The sequence below is a fragment of the Trachinotus anak genome, unplaced genomic scaffold (genome assembly GCF_046630095.1).
Source record: "Trachinotus anak isolate AG129_WGS33_773 ecotype Australia unplaced genomic scaffold, CSIRO_AGI_Tana_v1 ptg000004l, whole genome shotgun sequence".
NCBI lineage: Eukaryota > Metazoa > Chordata > Actinopteri > Carangiformes > Carangidae > Trachinotus > Trachinotus anak.
In genome coordinates this window covers 24,998,272-25,024,390 of record NW_027273855.1, presented here as the reverse complement: position 1 = coordinate 25,024,390, position 26,119 = coordinate 24,998,272, and the positions used below count along the sequence as shown (strand labels likewise).

General features: G+C 41.9%; 1 protein-coding gene across 3 annotated transcripts; it reads left to right on the top strand.

Moving 5' to 3' along the window:
• The first annotated feature begins 281 nt into the window (after nt 1-281).
• On the top strand, nt 282-25,565 carry gdap1l1 (ganglioside induced differentiation associated protein 1-like 1). 3 transcript variants are annotated; one of them, XM_071477407.1, is made up of 10 exons: nt 283-457; nt 661-2,392; nt 3,709-3,772; nt 5,880-5,943; nt 9,548-9,689; nt 15,758-15,950; nt 19,821-19,994; nt 22,841-22,935; nt 24,823-24,937; nt 25,028-25,565. In XM_071477407.1, exons 2-10 carry the CDS (start codon nt 2,255-2,257, stop codon nt 25,369-25,371), a joined length of 1,329 nt encoding a protein of 442 aa, XP_071333508.1. In that variant the 5' UTR covers nt 283-457; nt 661-2,254; the 3' UTR covers nt 25,372-25,565. The 3 variants fall into 3 exon arrangements, with proteins under 3 accessions (XP_071333511.1, XP_071333508.1, XP_071333510.1); XM_071477410.1 differs by lacking the exon at nt 9,548-9,689 and having other exon boundaries at nt 282-2,392; XM_071477409.1 differs by lacking the exons at nt 283-457; nt 661-2,392 and having other exon boundaries at nt 3,707-3,772; nt 9,284-9,689.
• Nucleotides 25,566-26,119: the final 554 nt, after the last annotated feature.

Genomic DNA, 26,119 nt, shown 5'->3' with positions numbered 1-26,119 from the left:
TCGTGCTTTAGTCCAGTGGTTCCCAACTTATGGGTCAGGGCCCTCTAAAGGTCACAACATGAATGAGGGGTTGTGAGATGATTGTTCCACTGATTTCAGGTCAGTTCACAGAAATATGCAGGTTTTCATGTTGTATTTGAATATTGTTCACTGAAGAGCAGGTGAATTAATTGTCAACAGCTTTTCAGTTTTCACTTGAATATGACCGTAGGACAATGCAAATGCAGATTGGATTATTGCATTTTATTTTTAATTTTCACATAGACAACACGTCCTGTGGGAAGTGGAGTCACATGACTGCTGGTCTGAGGGCTGCAGGGGGAACAGGTGTGCTGACTGGGCAGCTCACACAGGTGCCTTGAGTTGTCTTTGTTCTGTGACCTGAGCTCGTTCTCTGTTTGTCCTTCAGTTGAGCTGCTTCCCTCCATCATTTCACCTCTGTTCCTGAGTGTGTTGAGTGAGTAATTTATTTCATTGTATTATATTGTGGTCATGTTTACTTTGTTAAAGTCGTACATCTAATCTCCTTGGTTTGTTCTCACGTGATTATATATTTAAAATCACAATGTATTGATGTACTTGAGTTTTGAGGTAGAAATGTTCATTGATTACTTGATTCAAGATAATCTGACCTGCATGTACGCTGCTTTTCATTTGTAGAAATATAACCACTCACCTGTAACTACTCACACCGGACTGACTGACTGCAAAAGATTAAATACTTTCAAATGGAACCTGCTGGTTGCTTCTTCTGCTTTGCTCATATTCATAAAGTCGAGTCCACTGTCATCCTTGACCCCATGTGATAAATTACATTTTCATTTTCAAGTTTACGTGACCATCTGATTAAGGTCCCCTTCAGGCTTCTGCAACGACGTCAACATTTATAATTGTAGTCTGTTATTTTTGAGGATGAAACACGATATAATAATCTAAATTGTGCATTTAAAGGAGAACTGAACCCTTTTTAAGATTTCCCATGTGCCCCAGAACAGTCTGGTCAGTATTTGTGAACATGCAGCGCTCTCCTCTACAGTTAGAGACCAGAGGGAAGAACCTTAAAATGTGTCATGTTCGACAACAATGAATGGGGCTCTGATGCTGTGAGGCTGTAAAATATTTGTGTAATTTCCAAACCAAAATGAAAGTTGAAAAATCTTAAGCTTTATATACAATTTAAACTCTGGATGAGACTTGTTAGGCTGTTCTCAACACAGCTACTGTAGATTAGTGAGGTAACTCATTTCCCCCAGTGGCTAAAAGTAATTTCGGCTGTATAACTTAAACAGCCTGACTGATGAGACCAAGCCTTTGACTTTTTTTTAAAATATGACATTTTTGCAAGCAAGTGCAGAGGATATTTTTCTGCTGTATTAGTTCATCATTTACACTCAATCGCTCTTAATGTAGAGGGTTCAATGAAAAAGAGTGATGCAGCTCCTGCATTGCACCATTTTATTTGTCACTGAGGACGTTTATTTTTATGCAATATACATCCACTGATACGTAGTCAGTGCCGCTTGTTGTCTGCGGACTCTGATTTGAGGTTTTGATCTCTGGCTTTAGGACAGAGTGGTGCATGTTTCTAAATACAGATTTAACTGTCTTTGGGAACATATGTGACATTAAAGCCTTTTACTTCATCAAAACTGCATTTTAATGAATGGCCTCTGGATTTATGATTGTAATTTATTACTAACTTGTAGTTCCTGCTCAGCCTTTGGTCTTTTACCTTCACTCCCAGCTGCAGTTTATGGAGTTCATTGTTTCACTTGCAGCTGATGCTGGTTTTCTCTGTTTGTCTCCATCTGAATGTGAGTCGGCTACTTGTGTAAATGTGCTGTTTGATAAAATAAAAAGTTGTTTCTCCAAGTAACCTGATTGTATTCTGAGGGTTGGGATGGGGAAATGAACAAAAGCCATTCTGGACCCCCACCAGAGCTGGTGAAGGGCCCGCTCCAGGCTTGGTTGTGGGTTGTTGGACCACACTTCAGCCGAACCTCTAGGCCCAGGTTCGGGCAGGTCTTTGCCAGAGTAATGTAAAGAGCAGCATCTTAAGAAAATGAAGCTGGGGAAGAAACGACCGCGGACACGGCGCCTACCTGCAACACCGCCGGAAGTCAGGTGAACAGGAAGCGGGTCGTGGAGGGGGGAACCAGAGCACAACACAGACACCTGCATTTATGGTGGGTCCACATACGGGGACTGGGCAGGAATCCCGCCACCAGGACTTTAAATACAGACGACAGAAAGCATGATGGCAGCAGTGAGGAAGACCCTCGGATCGCCTCCTCTTCAGCACCAAACAACCCGCACCTCCGTCTGCAGAGCAGGAAACTCCCCAGGCTGCTCAGTCATGTTTGCATGGAGAAATCAACTTCCCTCACTGGAGGTAAATCCAACTGTGAGCAGGTTTTGAGTTAAGTTTGTCAGCAGCTCGGTTTGGTTCGAGAAAAGCTTCATGTTTCGATGCTTTATTAACGGTACATCCGCTGGGGAAAAGTAAAACAGGCAAATACAAGCGTTTATATATTACACTGTGTTTTATGTTCTATAGGAACTACTGTAAAATCAGTCAAATATATTTTCTCTGCTTCAAATGTTCTAATATCAGTCAAGTTAGGCTCAATATCTGTGTGTAAAACTGAGTAGGGCTGGTAAAAAGATCATATAACAATCTTCTTTGGGTAGAATTCAATCCCTCTTAAAACTATCATCCTGCTTCCGCTCTGATTTTATTGTGAAAGTCATGACCGGAAGTTATAATTCGTATCTTTTCGCCGTCTTGACATCGCTGGTGTCTGTTTATTGCCCACAGTGCTGTTGCTGTCTTCTGTTGACATTGTGTGAACATGAAAGTCATCAATCATCATTTTAAACCTCATTTACCAAACACTGTAAATACAAAAGTATGAAAATCGACTCATATAAATTTACTAGTTTGAGCACGACCAGCAAAGGTGACATTTAATCGTAGCCACAGGTAACAGTTAAAGTTTTAGTGAACATCTGTGTATAACCACAAAACAGAAAACTGGAACCTGGCAGTCAGAGTTCCCGCACAGTGCAACACTGGAGTTAGAAGTAGAGTTTTTGACCCTGTGTTTACACCTGAGTCTGAATAGGCAGTGACAGTCCAATCACACAGCAGCATCCAGTCAGAGGGCAGGTGGGTCTGTTGCCTCCATCTCCACCGCAAAATCCTGAAAGGTGTAGTGTCGTCCATCTTGAGAGTCTACTACACCCTTCAGGATCTATGGTGGAGACGAAGGCAACAGAACCACCTTCTCTTTGTTTGGACCCTGCTTTTTGATTGGACTGTCGTTGTCCAAACAGATCGAGTTGTAAAAACGGGCTCAAAAACCTCCTAACTTCAGTGTCCCGCACAGTGCGGGAACTTTGAGGGCTGAGTTTTCTAGTTTTCTGTTTTGTGTCTGTGCAAAGATCTTCACAAAAACTCTAACTGTTGCTAGTTGTAGCTACTGTTAAATGTCAGCTGTGCTGGTTGTGATTGAACTTGTAAATTTTTTAGTTCATTTTCATACTTTTGTACTTACAGTATATGATAGATGAGGTTTAAAGTGATGATAATTCTTTTCTGTTAAGTCTAAAACATTTCTTACTCAAAAGAAGAGCCGATTAAAATGTCCTCTTTTGCCCTGCAATGGAGACTATTTGTCTAAAAAAAACCATTGTGTGTTTTCATAGGGACGGCAGAATCCAACTCAAGCCGGCACCACAACTTACAGTCCTCCACAACCAGCAAGAATTGGTAAGTCATGCACATGACTCCATCCATACAGTTAGGCCCAGAAATATTTGGACAGTGACACAATCTTAATGATTTGGGCTCTGCAGGCCACCACATTGGAATTGAAGTGCAGACTTTAAGGTTTAATTCAAGGGATTGAACAAAAATATATGATTAAACATGTAGGAATTGTAGCTATTTTTATACAAACGCTCCTCATTTCAGGGACTCAAAAGTAATTGGACAAATAAACATAACCCTCAGTAAAATGTTACTTTTCAATATTTTGTTGAGAATCCTTTGCATGCAATGACTGCCTGAAGTCTGGAACCCAGGGACATCACCAAACGCTGGGTTTCCTCCTTTGTGATGCTTTGCCAAACCTTTACTGCAGCTGTCTTCAGTTGTTGCTTGTTTGTGGGTCTTTCTGCCTTAAGTTCTGTCTTGAGCAAGTGAAATGCATGCTCGATTGGGTTGAGATCTGGTGATTGACTCGGCCATTGCAGAATATTCCACTTCTTTGCTTTAAAAAACTCCTGGGTTGCTTTTGCAGTATGTTTTGGATCATTGTCCATCTGTACTGTGAAGCGCCGTCCAATCAACTTTGCTGCATTTGGCTGAATCTGAGCAGAAAGTATATCCCTATACACTTCAGAATTCATCCGGCTGCTTCTGTCTTCTGTCCCATCATCAATAAACACAAGTGACCCAGTGCCATTGGAAGCCATGCATGCCCATGCCATCACACTGCCTCCACCGTGTTTTACAGGAGATGTGGTGTGCTTTGGATCATGAGCTGTTCCAATTCTTCTCCAAACTTTCTTCTTCCCATCATTCTGGTACAGGTTGATCTTAGTCTCATCTGTCCAAAGAATGCTGTTCCAGAACTGGCCTGGCTTCTTCAGGTGTTTTTTTGGCAAAGTCAATTCTGGCCTTTCTATTTTTGAGGCTAATTAATGGTTTGCACCTTGTGGTGAATCCTTTGTATTTAATCTCATGAAGTCTTCTCTTTATGGTAGACTTAGATACTGATACACCTACTTCCTGGAGAGTGTCCTTCACTTGAGTGGATGTTGTGAAGGCGTTTTTCTTCACCATGGAAAGGATTCTGCGATCATCCACCACTGTTGTCTTCCGTGGTCGTCCAGGCCTTTTTGAGTTCCTAAACTCACCAGTGCACTCTTTTTTTTTTCTCAGAATGTACCAAATGGTTGATTTGGCCACTCCTAACATTTCTGCTATCTCTCTGATGGATTTCTCTTTTTCAGCCTCAGGATGGTCTGTTTCACCTCCATTGAGAGTTCCTTTGACCGCATGTTGTGTGTTCACAACAACAGCTTCCAAATGCAAACGCCACACCTGGAATCAACTCCAGACCTTTTTAACTGCTTAATTGAGGACAGGTTAATGAGGGAAGAGCGCATGCAGCCGTGTTATTTCTTTTTTGCAGCCTTCTGAGTCAATTGTCCAATTACTTTTGGTCCCTTGAAAAAGTGGCGGCTACGTATTAAAGAGCTGTAATTCCTAAACCCTTGCTCCAATTTGGATGTGAATACTCTCAAATTACAGCTGAGAGTCTGCACTTTAAGCCCATATTGATTATATAATTGTATCCTGAATATGTTTTTGTAAACAGCTAAAATAACAAAACTTGTGTCACTGTCCAAATATTCTGTATTTATATAGACTCAAATTAGGTCAAAAAGATTTTGAGCTTGTAAAGTGAAGTTTGTAGTTGTAAATCAACCTTTGTAGACCTGTACAATAAATCTGCAGGAGAAGTTCAGTTTCTGCATGTGGGGAAAAATTGTGCTTGTTCCAAAGAGATTCATCTTTACAAAAAACAGACTGTGTGACTGTGTGTAACTACAGATCCTTTGTTCAGTTTTGTTTCACAGTCTTTTTTAACAAATACAAATGTCAGACACATTTTTTTTTTTTTTGTTCTCTCCACATGCAGAAACTGAATTTCTCATGCAGATTTGTTTTAGAGGTTTACACATGTTCTATGGTTGGGTTACAACTACAAACTTTGGAATTATTGAGAAGAGCTGCTTAAAATGTCCTTGTTTGCCTTGCAATGGAAAGTCTCTTTATTTAATGCAATTACCATGATGTGTTTTCACAGGGAGGTCAGAATCCAACTCAGGCCAGTTCCACAACTTTCAACCCCCCACAACCAGCAAGAAATGGTAAGTCATGCGCATAACTCCACCCCATACTTATATGGGCTCAAATTAGTGTCCAAATGATTTTGAACTTGTAAAGTGATGTTCACAAATAAATCCAGTGTTTGTAGTTGTAAATCAAGATTTGTGAACTTGTAAAAATCTGCATGAGAAATTGAAGTTTCTGCATGTGAAAAAATTGTGTTGAGACTTGTGAATCCAAACTATGAGCAAATGATTAGTGTTGAGGTTAAGCAAAGACACTAAAAGAGAAATGGTTTTGTCAGCGTCTGTGTACTGATACAGAGCAAAACACAGTATGTTTCCCCACAGTATGTGACACTGAAGTTCAAAGGGTTTTTTGTACTTGTCAGTGTCACACCCTGGGAATGTTACATGCTGAGTTTTACTGTGTGTCTGTGCACAAACACCCACAAAAGCATTTCTTTTACATTGTCTTTGTTTAAGAACACCACTTATCATTTGTTCAGTTTTGATTCATTGTGTTTTTTTAAGCACAATTTTTTCCCCCATGCTCAAACTTGAATTTCTCCTGCAGCTATTTTACGAGTTTACAAATGTTGATTTACAACTACAAACTTTGGAATTATTTGTAAACATAACTTTATGAGCTCAAAATCATTTGGACCCTAATTTGAGCCTATATAGGTGTCGGGGGAGTAAGTCGGGGGAGTAAGTCGGGGGAGTAAGTCGGGGGAGTAAGTCGGGGGAGTAAGTCGGGGGAGTAAGTCGGGGGAGTAAGTCGGGGGAGTAAGTCGGGGGAGTAAGTCGGGGGAGTAAGTCGGGGGAGTAAGTCGGGGGAGTAAGTCGGGGGAGTAAGTCGGGGGAGTAAGTCGGGGGAGTAAGTCGGGGGAGTAAGTCGGGGGAGTAAGTCGGGGGAGTAAGTCGGGGGAGTAAGTCGGGGGAGTAAGTCGGGGGAGTAAGTCGGGGGAGTAAGTCGGGGGAGTAAGTCGGGGGAGTAAGTCGGGGGAGTAAGTCGGGGGAGTAAGTCGGGGGAGTAAGTCGGGGGAGTAAGTCGGGGGAGTAAGTCGGGGGAGTAAGTCGGGGGAGTAAGTCGGGGGAGTAAGTCGGGGGAGTAAGTCGGGGGAGTAAGTCGGGGGAGTAAGTCGGGGGAGTAAGTCGGGGGAGTAAGTCGGGGGAGTAAGTCGGGGGAGTAAGTCGGGGGAGTAAGTCGGGGGAGTAAGTCGGGGGAGTAAGTCGGGGGAGTAAGTCGGGGGAGTAAGTCGGGGGAGTAAGTCGGGGGAGTAAGTCGGGGGAGTAAGTCGGGGGAGTAAGTCGGGGGAGTAAGTCGGGGGAGTAAGTCGGGGGAGTAAGTCGGGGGAGTAAGTCGGGGGAGTAAGTCGGGGGAGTAAGTCGGGGGAGTAAGTCGGGGGAGTAAGTCGGGGGAGTAAGTCGGGGGAGTAAGTCGGGGGAGTAAGTCGGGGGAGTAAGTCGGGGGAAGGCTGAACGAGCCCGATGGCTGGGCGCAGGGCCGCCTGGGGGTCGGGCTGTCCAGCCTCGCGCGAGTTTTTTTTAAGCACAATTTTTTCCCCCATGCTCAAACTTGAATTTCTCCTGCAGCTATTTTACGAGTTTACAAATGTTGATTTACAACTACAAACTTTGGAATTATCGCGCAGTTAAACAATAAGATATATTAATATATATTATAATAATAAAACCTGTCAGCACTAACAACCAGAGCTGAGAGGAAAACCTACAGTGGCTGAACAAAACAATGTTTGATTATTTCTCTTTTATAAGGTTTAAACACCTGAGAGCTTCATACCAGAGCTGATGAAACCTCGTAAACACGAACATAGAAAATCCAGTAGATCTTTTGATTTTAAAGCTCAGACCGAGGCGAGAAGAACCTGTGAAATATCTAAAACCACATTATATGATGACTAATACTAAAAGGACATGTGAAGTGAGTCCTGGAGCATGGCTGGGCGCAGGGCCGCCTGGGGGTCGGGCTGTCCGTCCTCACGCGAGGCCGAATGAGCTGCTAATGCTAATGCTAATGCTATGCTATGCTAATGCTAATAGCATGCTAGCAGGCCCAGCATTTTGCAATTGGTTCTGACCCCCCCCGGGGGTCGAGCTAGACGCCTCCCCTCCGCTAATGTTAATGCTAATGCTAGCATGCTAAAGCTGATACTACTGCTAGCATGCTAACAAGTTAGGAGGGCCCAGCATTTTGCAATTGGTTCTATTGTGTACAAATGTACAATACACTTTTTTCTTTTTTTTTCCAGCGAGCAACACAATCTGCCTTCATGTGTACAAACCAGCACCCATCCCCCCGCAATTTCTTAAGAAACTGTATTTTCAGTTTGTCTGTGTTATCCTTACTACAATCTTTAATGATCGCTTCATCACTTTATGGACTTACCTTCCTCTGTGTAATGTGTAGGTACACTGTCGCCTCTTAGTTCGCTTTGCATCCAGTGCAACGAATTCTCAAATTTCTCTCTGGTGTTCATCCCTGCGTGGAGTCCTGAGAAGCTGTTGGGCAGTCAGGTGCAGTTGGTGGATTCCTACCTGATTTGACGTCCAATTTAAAACATTTTCTGTTTTTCTATTAATTTGTCACCCATCTAAAGTACATCATGTACAATATGGTGGTTAATGCAGTGGGTGCCCAACTCCACTGTATCACAGGACAAATCAAGGTTCTGATACACAACTTTGCATAAATTTGTTCTTTTGACTTTTCTTCAATTGTTGCCTTTATGTGAAGTATTGGAGATTTTGACCCCTTTGAACCTCAATTATTTCAATGAAATGGAAGGTTGGAAACCACTGGTTTAATATACATTATACATTTAATGTATTACACTTTATATTAATAGGTCATCACATGTTTTTAAAAAAATATCTAATATAAAAATAAACAACCAGTAACAACAGCGGCTAGATAATGGTATTGGAGAAAAGTACAGTACATTGCCAGCTGAAATGAAGTAGAAAAAGCAGCAATAAGTGAAAATACTTAAGTAAAGTAGCCTACAATACCTCAAAACTTGAGTAAAAGTACTTTTCCCCACTGAAATTATACACACAAGCTTTATGCATGTATTTTGTTGAGGGATGTCATGACCCTGGCAGCATCCTGTGGTCTCCAGCCTCCGTGTCCTTACGGGAGCCGGTTGACCTTCCGCTGTTCACGCTCCGTCCGCGCGTTTCCACCGCGCATGTTTGTGCGTGGCTCACCGTGTGATGTAACACGGGTTCACATTGATTTTAATTGTAAATGCAGGCGGCATGCTCGGGTAACGAGTAAGTTCAGCTGTTTGCATGTGGATTCGGCTTCGTGCTGCTGTTTTTTTTTTTTTTAAATCATCTCTGTTTTGATTCCGAGGTGAAGCCGATTTCAGCACCGGAGCTGTCCGATCACTGACGGATGCTGAGCTGGAGCTGCTGAAATCCTCTCTCTCTCTCTCTCTCTCTCTCTCTCTCTCTCTCTCTCTCTCCCTCTCTCTCTCTCTCTCCTCTCTCTCTCTCTCTCTCTCTCTCCCTCTCTCTCTCTCTCTCCTCTCTTCTCTCCTTCCTCGCTCCTCTCCTCCACACGCACAAAACGCTCTGTCATGGCGTCTTCCAACCATGTTACCCCCACCAACTGTAGCTGGTGGCCCATCTCAGCCATGGACGAGGACGGGAAAATCACAGACGGGGAGGAGTGCGAAGAACCGACGGCAGAGCCCAAACCCTTCAATAAAGACAGGCTGGTTTTGTACCACTGGACGCAGTCTTTCACCTCCCAGAAGGTAAAAAACAAAAAAAAACAGCCGAGCTTGAAAATGGAGGTGGCTCCACGTCTCTTTGCATGACACGATGCTCCAGCGTGGAGCTCCGTGTGTTTGTTTAGTTTTTTTAATTATGATCACAGCACGGGTTTCTGTTGTGCATGTTTGTTCCTGCACATACCTCCGGAATATGAATACGATCCTGCAGCTGGGCAGATCTCCCAGCTGAGACGTTTAGAGAAGCGCTGCAGCATGGGGGCTCATTTCCTCGATATAAAGCAAGATTGGTGATCAATCACCCCTCATATCCCATCAGCTTTCTCCTTTTTATTGACATGCTGAAGCTATTTTATCTCCTCACTGCTTGCTGAATGTGGTTACAACCTACGTGCTCTGACACATGACATCTTAAATAATTGATTAAAATGATGTGCAAAACAAACCCAAGGCCATCTTTCCCCCCTCTGCAGCGGAATCCTACCATATGTTGTCATTTCCATCTAGTCTACCTTTAATTTCCTTGGCAGACAGTAACCCGTGCCTCTCTGTTTATAGCCTGTTAACATGGGAGGAAGATAATAAAAATGCTGTCTTTTGGTCGTTTAAAACTGAAAACATATGTTATTAGAATTCCTGTATAAAGCTTCAACAAGAAGGCTTTCTGTGCTTATGTATGATCAACAGGGCTTCACTTCACAATACAGTATGTATTGTATTAAAGGGACACTTCACTGCTTTCACACATAAAGATCTGTTTGTCAAGTCCGAGGAAACATCCCCTGTGGTGTCATCGGGGTTGTGGCAGCTTGAGCTCGGAGACTTTGGCTGCGTTTACATTGCAGAGCTCAATTCAGATTTTTTGTGTTGAAGGTTCACCTTTACGTTTGTAGGTAGCATGTACCCGGCTCTGGTGGGGGCACAGTAGAGATCCTATGCACGCGCAGATTTAACTGAAATGTGAGCTGCATGCTTACATCAGTAACAACTATAACATCATTGTGCGCAACATTCAAGAGAAGGCAACAGAAGGCAAAAACCATAGCTGCACTCTTCATGTTTATTGCCGGTCTGTGAAGTGCCGAGACTGAATGCTGACAATGTGCACATGAATTCTGATGCGAATAAGATTAAAGCTATATATTCAAGATCTGATGTGACAATCTAATTTGGTTTGTTCACGTTCATTGTGACAAAAATCAGATGTGAGTCACTTGGAGGCCAAAAGCTTCTGATTTTGGCCTCTCCAGTATGTAATGTGAACTTAGCCTTGAAATATTTAACAGATAGTAGCCATTACAAGCTGGGGGTGTGGAGATTGACAGACCTTTTGCAGACAGGGGACGTCTAATTAGAGCATAAATATGAATTGGGAGGAGACTGTAGCTGATTAATTGCACCAATCACCAGAAAAAATTCCTTGTATGTGAAAACATACTTGGCAATAAAACTGATTCTGATTCTGATTCTGATTCTGATTCTGATATTTTAAGAAGGGCCCAAGTGTGGACCCCACGTTAGGGGACCCCAAATCTGTGAGCCAATAGAAAAACAGTAGAGTCCCCGGGCATCAGGGCCTTTTCTTCCACAAGAGTATAACAACAAATAGGCTACTGTTTTTACCAATAATTTAACTTTTGTGTAAAATAAGAATCCAAGAAAGCCACAAAAACAGAAAGGTTCATGTGGTACTGGGCAGATTTAACTTTGTCTTCAGGCTTTTACAAAGATGTTTGACTAACATTAGCATTTTAATATTAGCAAACACTGTCACTAACAGCAGGTGACAGGTTTACGTTTTCAGTTTTATTCCAGATGATATATTATATCACAGTGTGGTTCACATGATTTTATACGGCTAACAGTGGCACACCTCATGCCTGAAGATCCTACTCTCTTCCCGTTGGCTCACAGACCTTGGATCTCCAGATCTGAGGTCCACAGTCAGATCCTGTGGAGTATTCGGGCACCCCTGGTTCCGGAGGTAACAGTCCCATAGATGTGAACACTTCCACAGCTTGTATCGGCATAAAACTCTCTGGGCAATCAACCTGACCCATCGGCAGTAGAAGTCTATATATCTCTGCTGCAGTTTCTGTTTCTTATAAAAAATCTGTCTCTTGTTAGTTTTTCAAATTTATAGGAGTTCAGTACTAAAATGACAGAGCACCTCTTTAAAAAAAGCACATTCACTGTTGTCAAATGACAATTGTCGCATCATCTTTTGCTCCTTGCCTGCCATGTGTGCTTCATGTATAAACACTGGTTAAACTCTCGTGATTTACCTTTTTATTTAGGTGAGTTTTAGAGTCTGAACATCTAGTTGATTAATTGATTAATCAATCTACAGGAAAATAACTGGCAGTTTGAGTTTTTGTCCTGTGCGATAATGAAGTGAATATCTCCTCGGCTTTGGAAGGTTAATCAGCACGTTGATGACATTTTAAAGACCAAACACTGAGTCAGTCAATCAACAGATAACTGGAGAATAAATGGAGAATTGAAATAATCTTTAACTTAAGTCCTACTGAGTTTCTCTCTGCCTGCACTTCAGACTAGGATTGGTAAATTTTCTTGTCATGAAAAGTGACTGTGTATTGCCCAGCATGTGTTCAGCATGTAAACAGCTGCAACACTGTGCTATGAACTGAAGGATGGTGTTACATTATATTCCTCCCCACTGTGGACCAACAACCTTGAGTTGCTGCTCAGCCTCAGGTCGGTACGGCACTTATGAGGCTCGACTGTTGGATCTCGGCCACTGAAGTCTGAGCTGCTGATTGTGCCGCTTGTCACTCAGCAGAGGGTAAACACCAGGCTCTCCGTCATTATTGCCACCTTGATCCTGGAGCTGTAGTAGCTGAAGAGCCTCCACCGTCATGTGTGAATGTGCTGTCAATGAACAGTCAACACACATGGACCTCAGCAAGAAATTACTGCACTAAATTCGCACAGCGGTCTTGGTTATACATATTTGTACGATGGTGAATGACATTTGTTGTTATGTAAGCTGATGTGTGCTTTAAATGGTATTTTGGGGGACGGCTTTTACAAGATTAGGAGGCCAAGCACTAGTTCGTCCACTGCACCAGAACTCTGCTACGTATTTTGTGACTTAATATAACACAAATGCTCACAATGTGATTGGTCAAAATCTCTCTGCAGCACCTTAAAAGATGTGTGTTATATTTAGTCAGTCTTTTCGTGACTTGCAAACCTCTTTTTCTTTCTCTAAAAAGACAAAAATGAATCCTAACGTAAATGCATTGGCTGCACTGAGTAAGTGATAATGATACAGAAGTTTCCTCTCCAACAGATCAAGAGCCGTTATCTCAGTGAAGACTCTATCGTCATCAGGTGTTCGGGGGATTATTTACAAGTCTTTGTTTGCCTCAGCAAGTTCCTGAGGAAAGAGGGAAGCTATACCGTTCAGCTCCCCCCTTTTCTCTATGTGTCTAATGCTTCGTGACAAACTGGCTGTAGAGTACATTCATCTAGCTCACCTGAGTGATGCACTGTGAACACAACAGATATGATAAGGACAGAGACAGATGGAGCACGATACCCCGGAGTAACGGCACATTTAGAGGCCAGCTTCACAGATCAATACAATGCTGGCAACCTCACGGTCTGCAGGTTGGAGATTAACACCTTCAGTACAGCTTCTCTGAGACTGTAACACTGCAGTCTTACATGATGCCAGCATGTGTGAGGCCTGTCGATTATTGTGTTGTTTTCTGCCACAATAACAGCCAGTGGTAGAAGAAGTACTCAAGTATTTTACTGAAGAAAAAGTACTAATAATTCATCGTCCTGCTGAAGTAAGAGTGCAGAAGTATTAGCAGTAAATGTGCTTAAAGTATTAAAAGTAACAGAAAATCATATATTACATTATTATTAGTCCTGAAGCATTAGTGTATAAGCAGCATTTTATTGTTGTAGATTGTCAAGGTGGAACTACTGTATTGCATATGCAGTTACACTGGTTCTAATGGTTCCCAACATGGGGGTCTGGTCCCTCCAAAGGGTCATAAGATTAATCTGAGGGGTCGGGACAGAAAAGAAGAAAAAACAAATGTCTGCTACACAATTTGATATTATTTTTTTAGACTTTTCCCCTTTTATTTATTTATTTATTTTTTGTGAAATATTTGACGGTTCTTTTTGGGCCTTGACTAAGTCAGAGGAGAAATATCTCCTTGGTGGAAATGCTAACAACTAATAAGCACTGCTCTACTGTAAGAGCTCATGAGCCAAAGAGGTTGGAAACCATTGATTCTTGCTGTTAGTATTATTATAGTTAAGTTAAAGGTCCCATATTTTAGACTTTTATTTGAAGTTGATGTTGAAGTTGATATCCATAACAAGATATATTTGGGTTTCAGGTACCAAAAACCATCTCAGTGTAGTTTTACATCTCCTCTCTCAGGCTTCTCGCTGGAGCTCTAGTAACAACAGATGGTGAGCCAATCAGAAGAGAGAATCTGAGCCTCTCTTCTGATTGGCTGACTGTTCCAAGTGATCTAATAAAAATATATAAACACCCCAAAGAAATCAAATCCTGCAAGGTTGGATGGTGGGTCCAGATAAGTTGGACTTGGGGCATGGCTGAGAGCGGTGACTGCTTTGTTGTGACATCACAAAGTTCCAGAAGTCCTGACGGCTGGTTTTAAGGCTCAGTTTCTGAATACAGGCTGTGTGCATTTCTCTGTGGACTGAGGCTTTGATACTTTCACAGTATTAATATAGAACCTAGACCTGCTTTGTAATCACAAACACATGGACATCTACCTTTAGACAATATGGGACCTTTGATATTGGGGTATTAATAAGCAGTATTTTGTGACATAGCAGGTTGAGATGGAGCAAATTTAACTTTTTATATGTATGTTGTGAAGTTTAATCTATAAAACACAATATTTTTTATTTATTAATTATATCTTTTGTATGTAAAATCTGAACTACAGCTCTCAAATAAATATAGTTAAGTATAAAGTGCAGTATCTCCCTCTGAGATGCAGTAGAGTAGAAGTGTACAGCAGCGTGAAATGGAAATGCATCAGAATTATACTTAAGTACAGCATTTGAGTGAATGTGCTAATTACTCACCACCACTGTTAACAAACAGCAGTAACATGCCTCCCTGGCAGCAGATGTTACTGTATATTATTAAGTAAAAGGAGTATGTTGGTGCCTCCCTGGCAGCTGAACTACTTGGCATCATCACTAAGGAGTGACTAATATTATTATATAACAAACTCAGTGTTGCAACAGTCACTGCGTTATTGTGGGCGTCACTGAGGGACACCTCAGCGCTGTAAGACTGGGACCTGAGTTTTATATAGAAATCCTTGATTTAGTGTGTAACAGTGCTGCGCTGATGGAGACATAAAAAGCTTTTTTTCTTCTTTGACGTCGCAGCTGCATTCATAGATTTGTTCCTGCTGTCCGAACCAGCGGTCCTGCTGTAACTACTGTGCATGTGTTACTAAATCATTCAGCTTTATTTCATTACACTATGTCTGGTCATGTTCAGAAAAAACTCCCATATTGCTCTTCTTCCTAAGCGGCCGAATGTGGTGCTTTATGCCCCAAGTGTCATCTCCTTTCATTAATCTTATTCCCACTAATAGCTCTCCATGGACCTTGGCTTATCCTTCATCCCGCAAGCAATGGATCCTGACTGTCCTGGATGGTTTTTACTCAAACTTCAGTTCGCTGTAAAATATATCATTAGTCTGCCAGACCACACAAACAATTCAGCGAAGCCTATTTGCTCTATACAACACAAATATGATCATTTTTTAATGTCATAAACTAAGAGATGAAGCTCTTATCCGGTCTGCTTTGCTTTGGTAAAACTGAAATAACTCCTTTCAACAGCAGAAGATGATATTTGAAAGATTTGTTTGTTAGTTTTTTTCAAAATTATTACCTTTAAACATCTCATCTTTCTTGCTCATTAGCCAGAAGCTCTGGTTGTGCTGCTTTAACAACCTGCAGCTAAAGAGAGGATCGGTCGGTAGCTTTGACAGGCAGTGTCATCCACCTCCTCAGAAATCAAGCAGTGAAACCTGTGCTTGTTATTGCAGGTACGTCTAGTCATTAATGAGAAGGGTCTCGTCTGCGAGGAGAGGGATGTGAGCTTGCCGCTGCAGGAGCACAAGGAGCCCTGGTTCATGAGGCTGAACCTGGGCGAGGAGGTGCCCGTCTTCCTCCACGGTGACACCATCATCAGTGACTACAACCAGATTATAGATTACCTGGAGAAAAACTTTGTGGGAGGTATGGTACATGCTGTATTTTTTCTCTTCACTTTAGACTTTGATTTTAGATTAACGGGTGAACTCAGTCCTCCATCGAACATCTTAGAAACCTTAATTTAGGACAGCAAGCTTTGGGTTTCCCTACATGTTGAAGCGTTGTGCGTGGAGCTGTAATAAGAGAAGTACTTGGCATTTAAAGAGTTGAAGGGTGCTGGCTTTTTAAAAAGTCTTTCTAAAGCTAAACACAGTCAGGAAAGTGTAAGAATGGATTAAAAGTGTTTGTCTATTTATAACGGAGCTAATGAACTACATTAGTTAATTAGCTAGAAAACTAATAGCAGGCCCCTGATGTTACTATGTCAGAGTTTAGAGTTTTGTTTGTAGCTCTGCCTCCAGCCAACGTTTGCCCAACAGTGAGTGATACTATTTGAAAATATGAACTAATTTGCAAGATAACCAACCACACAGAGTTGCATTAGAATCAGAGGCAAAGGTAAACCAGAGAAATGTTTGGGCCAGCCCCCCCCCCAGGGGAAAAAAGGCCCCAGATGGACCCTCACAGTGGCACATTGTGCAATAATAACTATAAACCCCTGAAACCTCCCATAGTGCACTGCTGCTGCTGCCCCTGATGATGTTGCTGTAGCTAGCGTCTACTGCATGTGAGGCGTTTAGGGGGCATCTAGTCTGTATGCAAGTCCCTTTTTTAAAATGAGTCATCTGGAGACTTTTGATTCAGGGCCGCTCTTTGTGGTAACAATGCAGGTCTTATCTTACAGTCCTTCATATTTTAGCTGTGTTGTGTTTTAGTGGATAATAAAATAGACAGAAAGTAAATTAATTTACTGCAAACCAACTCACACACACTGAACCAAGGGCTCTCTGGACTGGGCCCCTCTGGGCCCTGCTGCGGTTGCCTGGTTTGCCTCGTTGCTAAGTTAGAGCAACAGAAAATATCAGGCAGTGTGTGAAAATGGGACAGGAAGCCATTCAAAGCCATCTGTGATCCTTGCACAGTGTGTGTCAGTGTGTGCTGTATTGTGAAATGCTGTAAGTCGTTGCAACAACGTCTTTGCACCAATGTCACTGAGATGAACTCCTCTGATTAGATTAGAAAAAACTGCAATGATCTCAGGGGGGAAATTTGTAGCAGACACAGAAACAGACATGAGATAAAGAACTTAATGAATGAACAAGCAGTTATTACGCAAACGCTGAATCCAATAAGTAAATAAGTAAATAACAACACCGGCAGCTATTCGAATATGATGGAAGAATATGCACAAGATGTGCCAAGATGTGAAATGTGCACTGTGAGGCAGTAACACGCCTGCCTTTGCAACTCCAAGACAAAGCAAACGTTAAGATGATTACACCGAATCCTGTGTGTTATAATATCTGTGGGTGGCGTGTCCTATACTATTGTCAGCTGAGACATTATACTGTTATGTAATTGTCCTGGGGGCCTCAAACCAGTGCGATAAGGCCTCAGGGAATCTGGCCAATAACTGGAGATCTCCCTGGTCTTAGTTTAGTTAGTGGTCACTCTCTCTCAGACCAGCGAAGCTTGAAAGCTTTGCAGACGATGTGGTTCAGTGCTCGTTCAGTAATGAAAAGCTGGGAGGCAGAAACCGTCCCTGGTGTTCGATGTCTTTCTCTCTTTTCCCATGTGCTGAATGCAGGCAATTGCATGAATTTGTTTTTGGAACAAATTAGTTTGAAATTGTCCGTGAATCTGCAACGGCATAAAAAAACTGTCAATATTTTCCACAGCGTACTGTAATCATTGAATCACAGTGTCTGTGTCTGCTGAAGGTGACACGACTCCACCACATGTTTCAAAACCAGAACTCAAGCTGGACATGCTTTTAGCCAGAAGTCAGTCAGGAGGGATAAGTCTCACAGACATGCTCTTTCTCTGCGTCTAAATCCCTAATGAATGCTGGCAACGTGGGCTGCAGCTGGCCTGGAAAGTGCAGATGTCTCAGAAAAGACTCTTACACCAGTGCGGTGCAGCGTGGTGCCAATTCAAACCACTTCACAGTGTCGCTGAGATGCAGCAGGAGGCTTTCACTGTGCGGAAGCTGTTTGTTGCCTGAGGACAATCAAACAATCAGGGTCTCAGGTAAACTGTTATTCTGTCACGAACGTGCACCCCCGTCTCCGAGACAGTTGGAGGTTGTCCTTCTGACGCGTTTGGCCTTTACTTGCTGATGTAGTATTTCCACCACAGTGCTGCAGCGGACCACCTACAGCACCGCTGCTTGGCATGCCCAGGTCGGCATGTCGGTCCTGGGACTGATTACTCAGCTTCCTGGAGCTCTGCCAGATGCAGCTCCACCCTCCTCAGGCTCCGTCTTTGGCCTGAACATCCTCAAGCGGCAAAACTGACTATCTCTGTTTTGTCAGTGATGCCGTCCCTGCGCTTGGCTGGCTGTGACCCTGCACAGAGATAAAAGCTCTCTAACTTGCCTCACTCTTAATACTGAGTCTCAGCAGCAGGTCGTTATGTTGAACACCCCCCCTGCCCCCCTCCAGTCATGTGGCACGTAGCCAGCTATGAGAATTAGGCCAGGAAAGTGGCAAAGCTGGTTTACTCAATAATGGCACTTTTTTAAAGGAGTAGTTTAACGTTTTGGGGAATAAAATGTGCAAAAACTGAAGGACGAGCAGTTATATGAGAGATCAATACCACTCTCATATCAACATAAATAAAATATGTAGCTGGAGCCAGCTGACGGTTAGCTTAGCTTAGCACAAAGACTGAAGACAGCTTTCTTGGCTCTGTCCAAAGGTAACAATATCCTCTTACCAGCACCTCTAAAGCTCTATAATTAACATTCTCTATCTAGTTTGTTTAATCTGTAGAAAAACCAAAGTTAAGTTGTTTACCTATTTATTGGAGCTGTCAGGAACCAGCAGAAACTCCAGGGACTAGCCGGGTACATAAACTCCATAAATTGACATTTTTACATTTTGGCTTTTGCAGGGATTCCAGCCTTTTTTTGGAGTTTGACTATAACTTGACTATAAAGTGCAATATCTCAGCCTCTGCTGCAAAAATATTGACTCAGACACCTTTATCCAAATCTCTTTCCTCTGAGTCCCACAATTTTATGGTAGTGTAATATTAAGATGCTGAAATTCCCCATTTAATTAGCAGATACTGTATGAGTTGTGTTCATCTTCTCTGCAACTCGCTGCAAGGAAGCAAACCAGTGCCTTTCCTCATCTCTTGACCTAAACCTTGAACCTGAGCAGCAGCAGGTGAGCAGAGCAGAGCAGGCCATGCAGCAAGCTCACAGTGTAGCCTCATCCACCTGTGTGTTTTATCAAGTCGTGGCCTCATGTAATGGTTCATACTATGTTGTTGTTCATCTGGATCATCCTTTTAAGACAAATTAGTTTCTTCTCATGGGATTATACAGTTTTTTAATATTAAACCAGTCATGTTTTGTGTTTAAATTGGATTCGAAGAAGCTTGTTTGGCTCCAAAAGGTTTATCTCAGATTTCTTCAGTTTTGTTTGCACGTCAGGCTTTGTGAAACGTGACCACCGGTGTGATACAGAGTGCGAGGGGTGTCATCTGTTACCAGGTTACCATTCTGTGTGTCTATCTGACACCTGACACAGGGAGAACAGCGTTATTTTGGGGTTGTGTAGCACCAAGCTTGGTTGCGGATGGTTGCTTAGAAACTTCTGGTGTTATGGGGAGTGAATGAAAAAATGTAATTGTGCTTTATAAACGGTTCTGTCTACACATGTTGTTGAATCTGTATCACTGCCTGTGTTTGTCCTCAGATCAATGACAGCGTTCTGAGCCGCATTTAAACGCTCTCTCTCTCTCTCTCTCTGTACTGGTGCTTCCATGTCGCCGTCTCGCCCGCAGACACGGTGGCTCAGCTGATTCCCGATGCAGACTCGCCTCTCCACGATCGTGTACAGCAGTACCGTCAGCTACTGGACGGTCTGCCCATGGACGCTTACACACACGGCTGCATCCTCCATCCAGAGCTCACCCTGGACTCTATGATCCCAAAGTACGCCACCGCAGAAATACGTAGTAAGTGACGCCAGCTCACCGAACTGTGCAGGCACGGTTGTTTATAACTCTGTGTTAATTACATGACAAACAGAGCGGATGTTATACACACACCCAGCTGAAACTAATGCAGTCTAACAACAGCCCTTCAGGAATCTTCAGTTTGTGTTGAAGCTGTTTCAGAGAGGTGTTAAATCTGTAGATGATCTTAGAGGATGTAGGTGCACTTAAGTGTGTTATTATGTTATAATACTTTATTTTTAATACTGATACATAATGTGTAGCTGGTTTAAGGTGGAGCTATTTTATATACAGGCAGTTCAGTTCAGTGGCTCAGGACCTCTTCAAAGGGAACCAAGACGAACCTGAGGGGTTTTCAGATTATTAAAGTGATTGATCAGGTTACTTGACGTTGGGTTGTGAGAGAAACGTATCTATAGTCAGTGTGTTACCTGCAGCAGTTTCAGATCAGCTGCCAGTTCAGAGAAGCAGCCGGGAGCTGAGTGATGCACTGCTGTGGACGGGGTCATCAGAAAAACGCCCACAGAAAAAGCCAAAATCAGTTGAAGCATATGCTTAATTTTGAATATTTTCATCGCTTCATCTTGCCGTCAAACAGCCCTTTGCTTTCGAGCAATAGTTAATGAACTGCTGAGCAACACAAGCAAACCTACGGTGTGCACTGTATTAGTCCGCAGATCAGCTGTTTGAGTCAGACAGAGCTAAGTGTAGGTGCGCTTGTGGGTAGGAATACGGTAGTTCAACAGATTCAAAAATATAGTTCCAAAGGAAAGGAATCAGAGGACCTCGCACAACCTCACATCAAATAACCTGAACTATCACTTTAAGGGAAAAAGAAAGGAAGAAAAAATACATGTCTGCCACACAATTAGATTGTTCCCTATAGTCTTTCTATAATCTTTTTGTGAAATATTCAGTAATTTAAACAGTAGTTTAAATGAAACCATGTGAGAAGTTTAGAGGAGAAAAACTCATCGATTTTTATGTGGAGGGTCTCAGGCCAAAAAGTTTGGAAATCATTTTTAAATGTAAAATCCTAATCTGAAAAGTAACTAGTAACTGTAGCTGGCAGACAAATGTAGTGGAGTTAAACTGTCAACATTTCCCTCTGAAATCTATTAGAATAAAGATATAAAGCAGCAGAAAATGGAAATACTTAAGCACAGTCATTTCCCATCCCTGGATTCTGGCGACTGAATCCACTGAAGTGTGTATAACACACAGTGTTCAGTGAACACACCCACACACACACACCTCCTATTGTGCATTGATACAGAATGATTTAATGTGACAGTGTGTTCTGCTGCATTTCACTCTGCATGTTCACACACGTTTCATGTTCTGAATGAATGCATGTAGGTTTACAGATGCATGTGGTGTGTTAGTTACATCCTGCGCTGTAGTTTGCATGTTAAAGTTTTTGTTCTTCACACTTATAGAGACAACAATCAATATGTTGATGTAAAGAATGTGTAGATTGATAGATGCCATTTTTGTTTTTGCCTCTTTTTATTTTTGATATATACTATAAATATATTTTGTTTTTTATTCCGAACATTGACGAGCACTAAAGGTGAATTTGCTTAAACTTCAGGACCAACTAGTCTCCCTAAACAGAAACAATGCACCGGCTTTATGAATGCAAAGATATTCATCTCCCTTACAGCATTTTCCACATCAAAGGGAAACAAATCCCCGTTTTTATTTGCACGGCTTGATTAGTATACTGTGTAATGTGACGCTGCTCAATACCAAAACCCCTTAACGCGGCACAGTGTAGTGATGCCAGGTATATATATATCTCAGCTGCAGATATCAGGCCCCCCAGTCTGAACTTTCCATCAGGTAATGGTCTCGGCATGGAAATCAAAGCACCGGGCTGGACTAGATGAAATTCTGCAGCAGACTTAATTATGTAGTAAAACCCTGTTCGGTCTGTGTTGTTCTATAAAACAGGCCCCGGTGTAGTATTAAATGGAAACATGCATCAACGATGTTGGTGTTTAATTATCCACTGATGTTTGTTTTATGTAAAATAATGTCTCACTCTGATGTTAAAGGAGCTGTTTGTCTCGTCACTTTCCGATGGCGACTCGCTGTAGCCTCCAATCTGCCCTGAAGACGTAGTTCTGCTCACAGGACGTATTTTAATCTCTCGTCTTGTGAACACAACAATGACTCTGTAACAATGACTTACAAGTAGCTCCTTTAAAAGAAGTCTGGTCTGAGTCTGGTTCACATTTTAAACTGAATTGTCTGATGATGTTGCACATTAAAGGAACAATTCACACTAAGATATTTAAATATTTCTGGGTGGTGTTATTCCTACTTCAGCATGACAGTATGTAAAAACATACTGTCACATATTCCACTGCTAAACCGATTATTTAGATTATCAACAAAATGCAATGAAAAGACCAAAACCAACGTGAAAAACAAATCTCGAATTCTTTCATTTGCAAAAGAGGTCGAATCATTTCCCAAAACAGCTGGGAACTGTAGATTTTAGCAAATGTCACCCAAACATGAGTAAGCAGTGTATTTGTTGGGGACTATTTTCATCTGCGGATTAACACACATTAATCACAGACAAGCAGACCAGAGTACGCCATAATTTAGATTTCTACACCTATCAGTGTCAAACTCGGTTTCTCTTAACAAAACAGACGTAATTCAAGAGGGCTCTCTGTCTCTCTCTCTCTCTCTTTCTCTCTCTCTGTCTCTGTCTCTCTCTCTCTCTGTCTCTCTCTCTGTCTCTCTCTCTCTCTCTCTCTCTCTCTGTCTCTCTCTCTGTCTCTCTCTCTCTCTCTCTCTCTCTCTCTCTGTCTCTCTCTCTGTGTCTTTAGGACACCTGGCCAACGCTGCGACGGAGCTGATGAAGTTGGACCATGAGGAGCCTCAGCTGACAGAACCGTATCTGTCCAAGCAGAAGAAGCTCATGGTGAGTTCACGAGCGCATTTTTTATGATTTGATCTTTTTAATGGATAAACGAAACATATTAATAAATGAAAGGATTGCATTTATAAAGGTATTTTTATGGATTCTTTCTATACTTTAAGTGCCTTTTAATGTGTCAAAACTCCTTACTTTATAATAAGGTGAAAATCAGTTTTAATTTAACAGGGTTTTCCTCTTAAAAACCGTTAATCCATAAAAAAAAAAATCCCAAATTTAAAACCCCCCAATACTCTATGTTACAGTTCGTTTAATTCTACTTAATTACCTCCTTTATCCCCCAATTTGGAATGAACCCCTGAATTAAGAGTACATTTAAAAATTAAGCCACAAATTAAAGGGAGTTTATAATATTATTTTTGAAATTGTGAGCAGTTTTAAGTAAAAACATCTAAATATATTATAGTCCACTAATTTAATTAGTTTATTTATCCAATAATTTAGCCTTTCTAGGTCTGAATCTGGGGTGAACACGTGAAATACCTGAATCCTGAATAATCCCTTAAAATATAATTAATTTGCACCTGAAAACATGAACTGTATGTAGAGGCACAGAAATGTAAAGAAGAATATAATATTTTGACTAAGTGTCCACTGAACCTTTGACCCGAATACAGTTCATATTCAATAGCAGGTGCACTAATATTGTCTCCATCTGTTGCTGTGACGTTTTACATTCTGCTAATAATAGAAAGAGGAAAAAGCAGCTGTTTAACCAGTGTTATAAAAATGTGAGGCTTGGACTCGTTGACACAGGAATGACTGTGTCCCACACCAGCATGTTTTATTAGCCACACTGGTGCTTTCAGTCATCCTGTTGGTCCCCGACTTTCGTCTTGACAGGAACACATCAACATGGATTATCATAAAAATTAGTATTTCGTTTCCGGATGGTGAAGCCACTGACTTTGGTGATGCTGTGACTTCTCTTCTAGCACCAACACAGTCTTGATTATTGTGGTTTTTAACCAACTACCTGCAGAATTAATGGCATTGCCGTCAGCCTCAGCTGGACTTTGTTTTGTGCTAATTATGTAATGTATATGGTCCTGTTCCAAAGTCCCATCTCAACAGACTTATACGTGCACTGTTAACTCTGTAAGTGTTAAAGGCTCCCTGACTTTCTGCACACTTTCCACAAGTCTGCATACTTGCAAAAAACAGACAATGCATGAGATTGTGATTAAAACGGTCATGATGGATGTTGGAACTGTGTGAAAAATAACTGGAACATTTAAAGAGTAGACAAGATGATATTTGCTTTTAATTACAAACACGTGTTGTTAACCAGCACTAAATAGGCTTCCAACAGAACAGTTTTTCTTCCTCACTCTCGTTCACTAAGCTGCAGTCTTTACACTTTCCTGCTCACAGAAATGTCAGTGTCCAGGTCATGTGACTTCACATGGTGCTGTCCCATTCCTCAGACAAGACATGAGATTAAAGCCTGTGATGATTCAGGGCTGAGGGGCCCCATGGTAAACACTAGCTGCTAAACGTCAGCATGTTAGCATTGTCACTGTGATCATATTAGTGCGCTGATGAGCGTGTGTGTTAGCGTTTCACACAGCCTCGCAGAGCTGCTGGCACAGCTGTACACTCTTGTTTGTTTCTGCTTGGCTGCAACACATCTGTCATTTTCAGCCATTTGCATCTAGTTTAAAAATACATAATCACTGTACATGCAAGTACTGGGAGGTTAGTACATAAAATTTAATCAGAGACAGCCACAAATTAACTGTCACTTTTCTGAAGTACTTGGAGCAAAGTGTCCACGTTTAAACCGTAATTACGTCATGATGATAAGAATTTCCAGCTGCACATTCTGGTTTTTCTTCTTGGGATAAAAGTTGTTTTTCTGATGATGGCCAGGCGAAAATCTTGGACCATGATAATGTGAACTACCTGAAGAAAATTCTGGGAGAGTTAGCCATGGTTCTCGACCAAGTGGAGGCTGAACTGGAGAAAAGAAAACTAGAGTATCAAGGTATGTCCAAATGATTATTATCTTCTGTCACAGTGGCACCAAAACAACAGCGCTGCTGATTGAATTTTTTTATTTTTTATTTTCTCGCAGGTCAAAAGTGTGAGTTGTGGCTATGTGGACCTGAATTTACACTAGCTGATATCTGCCTCGGAGCCTTGTTGCACAGGCTCAAGTTCTTGGGACTTTCTAAGAAATACTGGGAGGACGGCAGCCGACCCAACCTGCAGTCCTTTTTTGTGCGTGTGCAAAAACGCTACGCTTTCCGCAAGGTCTTGGGCGACATCCACACGACCCTCCTGTCGGCGGTCCTACCCAACGCCTTCCGGATGGTAAAAAAGAAGCCGCCGTCCTTCTTCGGGGCCTCTTTTCTCATGGGCTCGCTGGGCGGGATGGGCTACTTTGCCTACTGGTTTTTAAAAAAGAAATACATGTAGTGAATGCCCTCTTGTTGTGTTAAATGTCTGTGTATTTGTGTGAAGTTTCAACTTTTCTGTAATGTTTTATGACTGCAGGAAAACATAATGAATCTATATAGAGAACACTATTACTTACCTGGGTGAACAAAGAAATATTAAAACATTCCATAATAAGAAATTCTTGACAGCACATTTTCTGGTAATCAAGGCCTTCATCAAGTTTTAATTTGTGGAAACTCGCAGCTCTTGCGTCTGTGAGTCCTCGTTGAACTTTTGTTGGAGGCAGGCGCACTTCAACCGAAAACCTAAAGTAGAAACCCAGACGAAAAGTTAAACACAGTAACACCAACAGGGGTTAACTGACCTTCGCATGCCACTATTATAGTCATTACTCATTCCTGCTCTTCACTCCTCCATCTGCCTGAGGTTGAACCAGTAAAACCACAGGAACGTGTACGTGACGAATTTACTTTCTGATAAGTGCTGTGCTGCCAGAAACTGCCAGATGACCTGATGAAAGGATGGAGGCAAAGAGTAAAGGAATGGTTGCACATTTTGGGAAATTTACTAATTCGATTTTTTTTGTTTTTTTTGTTTAAACTTAGATGAGAAGATTGATACCACTCACATCTCTGCTAAATGTGAAACTACAGCCAGGAGAGGGTTAGCTTAGCTTAGCTTAGCTTAGCAGAAAGGCTGGAAAGCACCAACCAGCACCTTTAAAGCTCACTAACATGATATCCTGTTTGTTTTATCTGTACAAAAA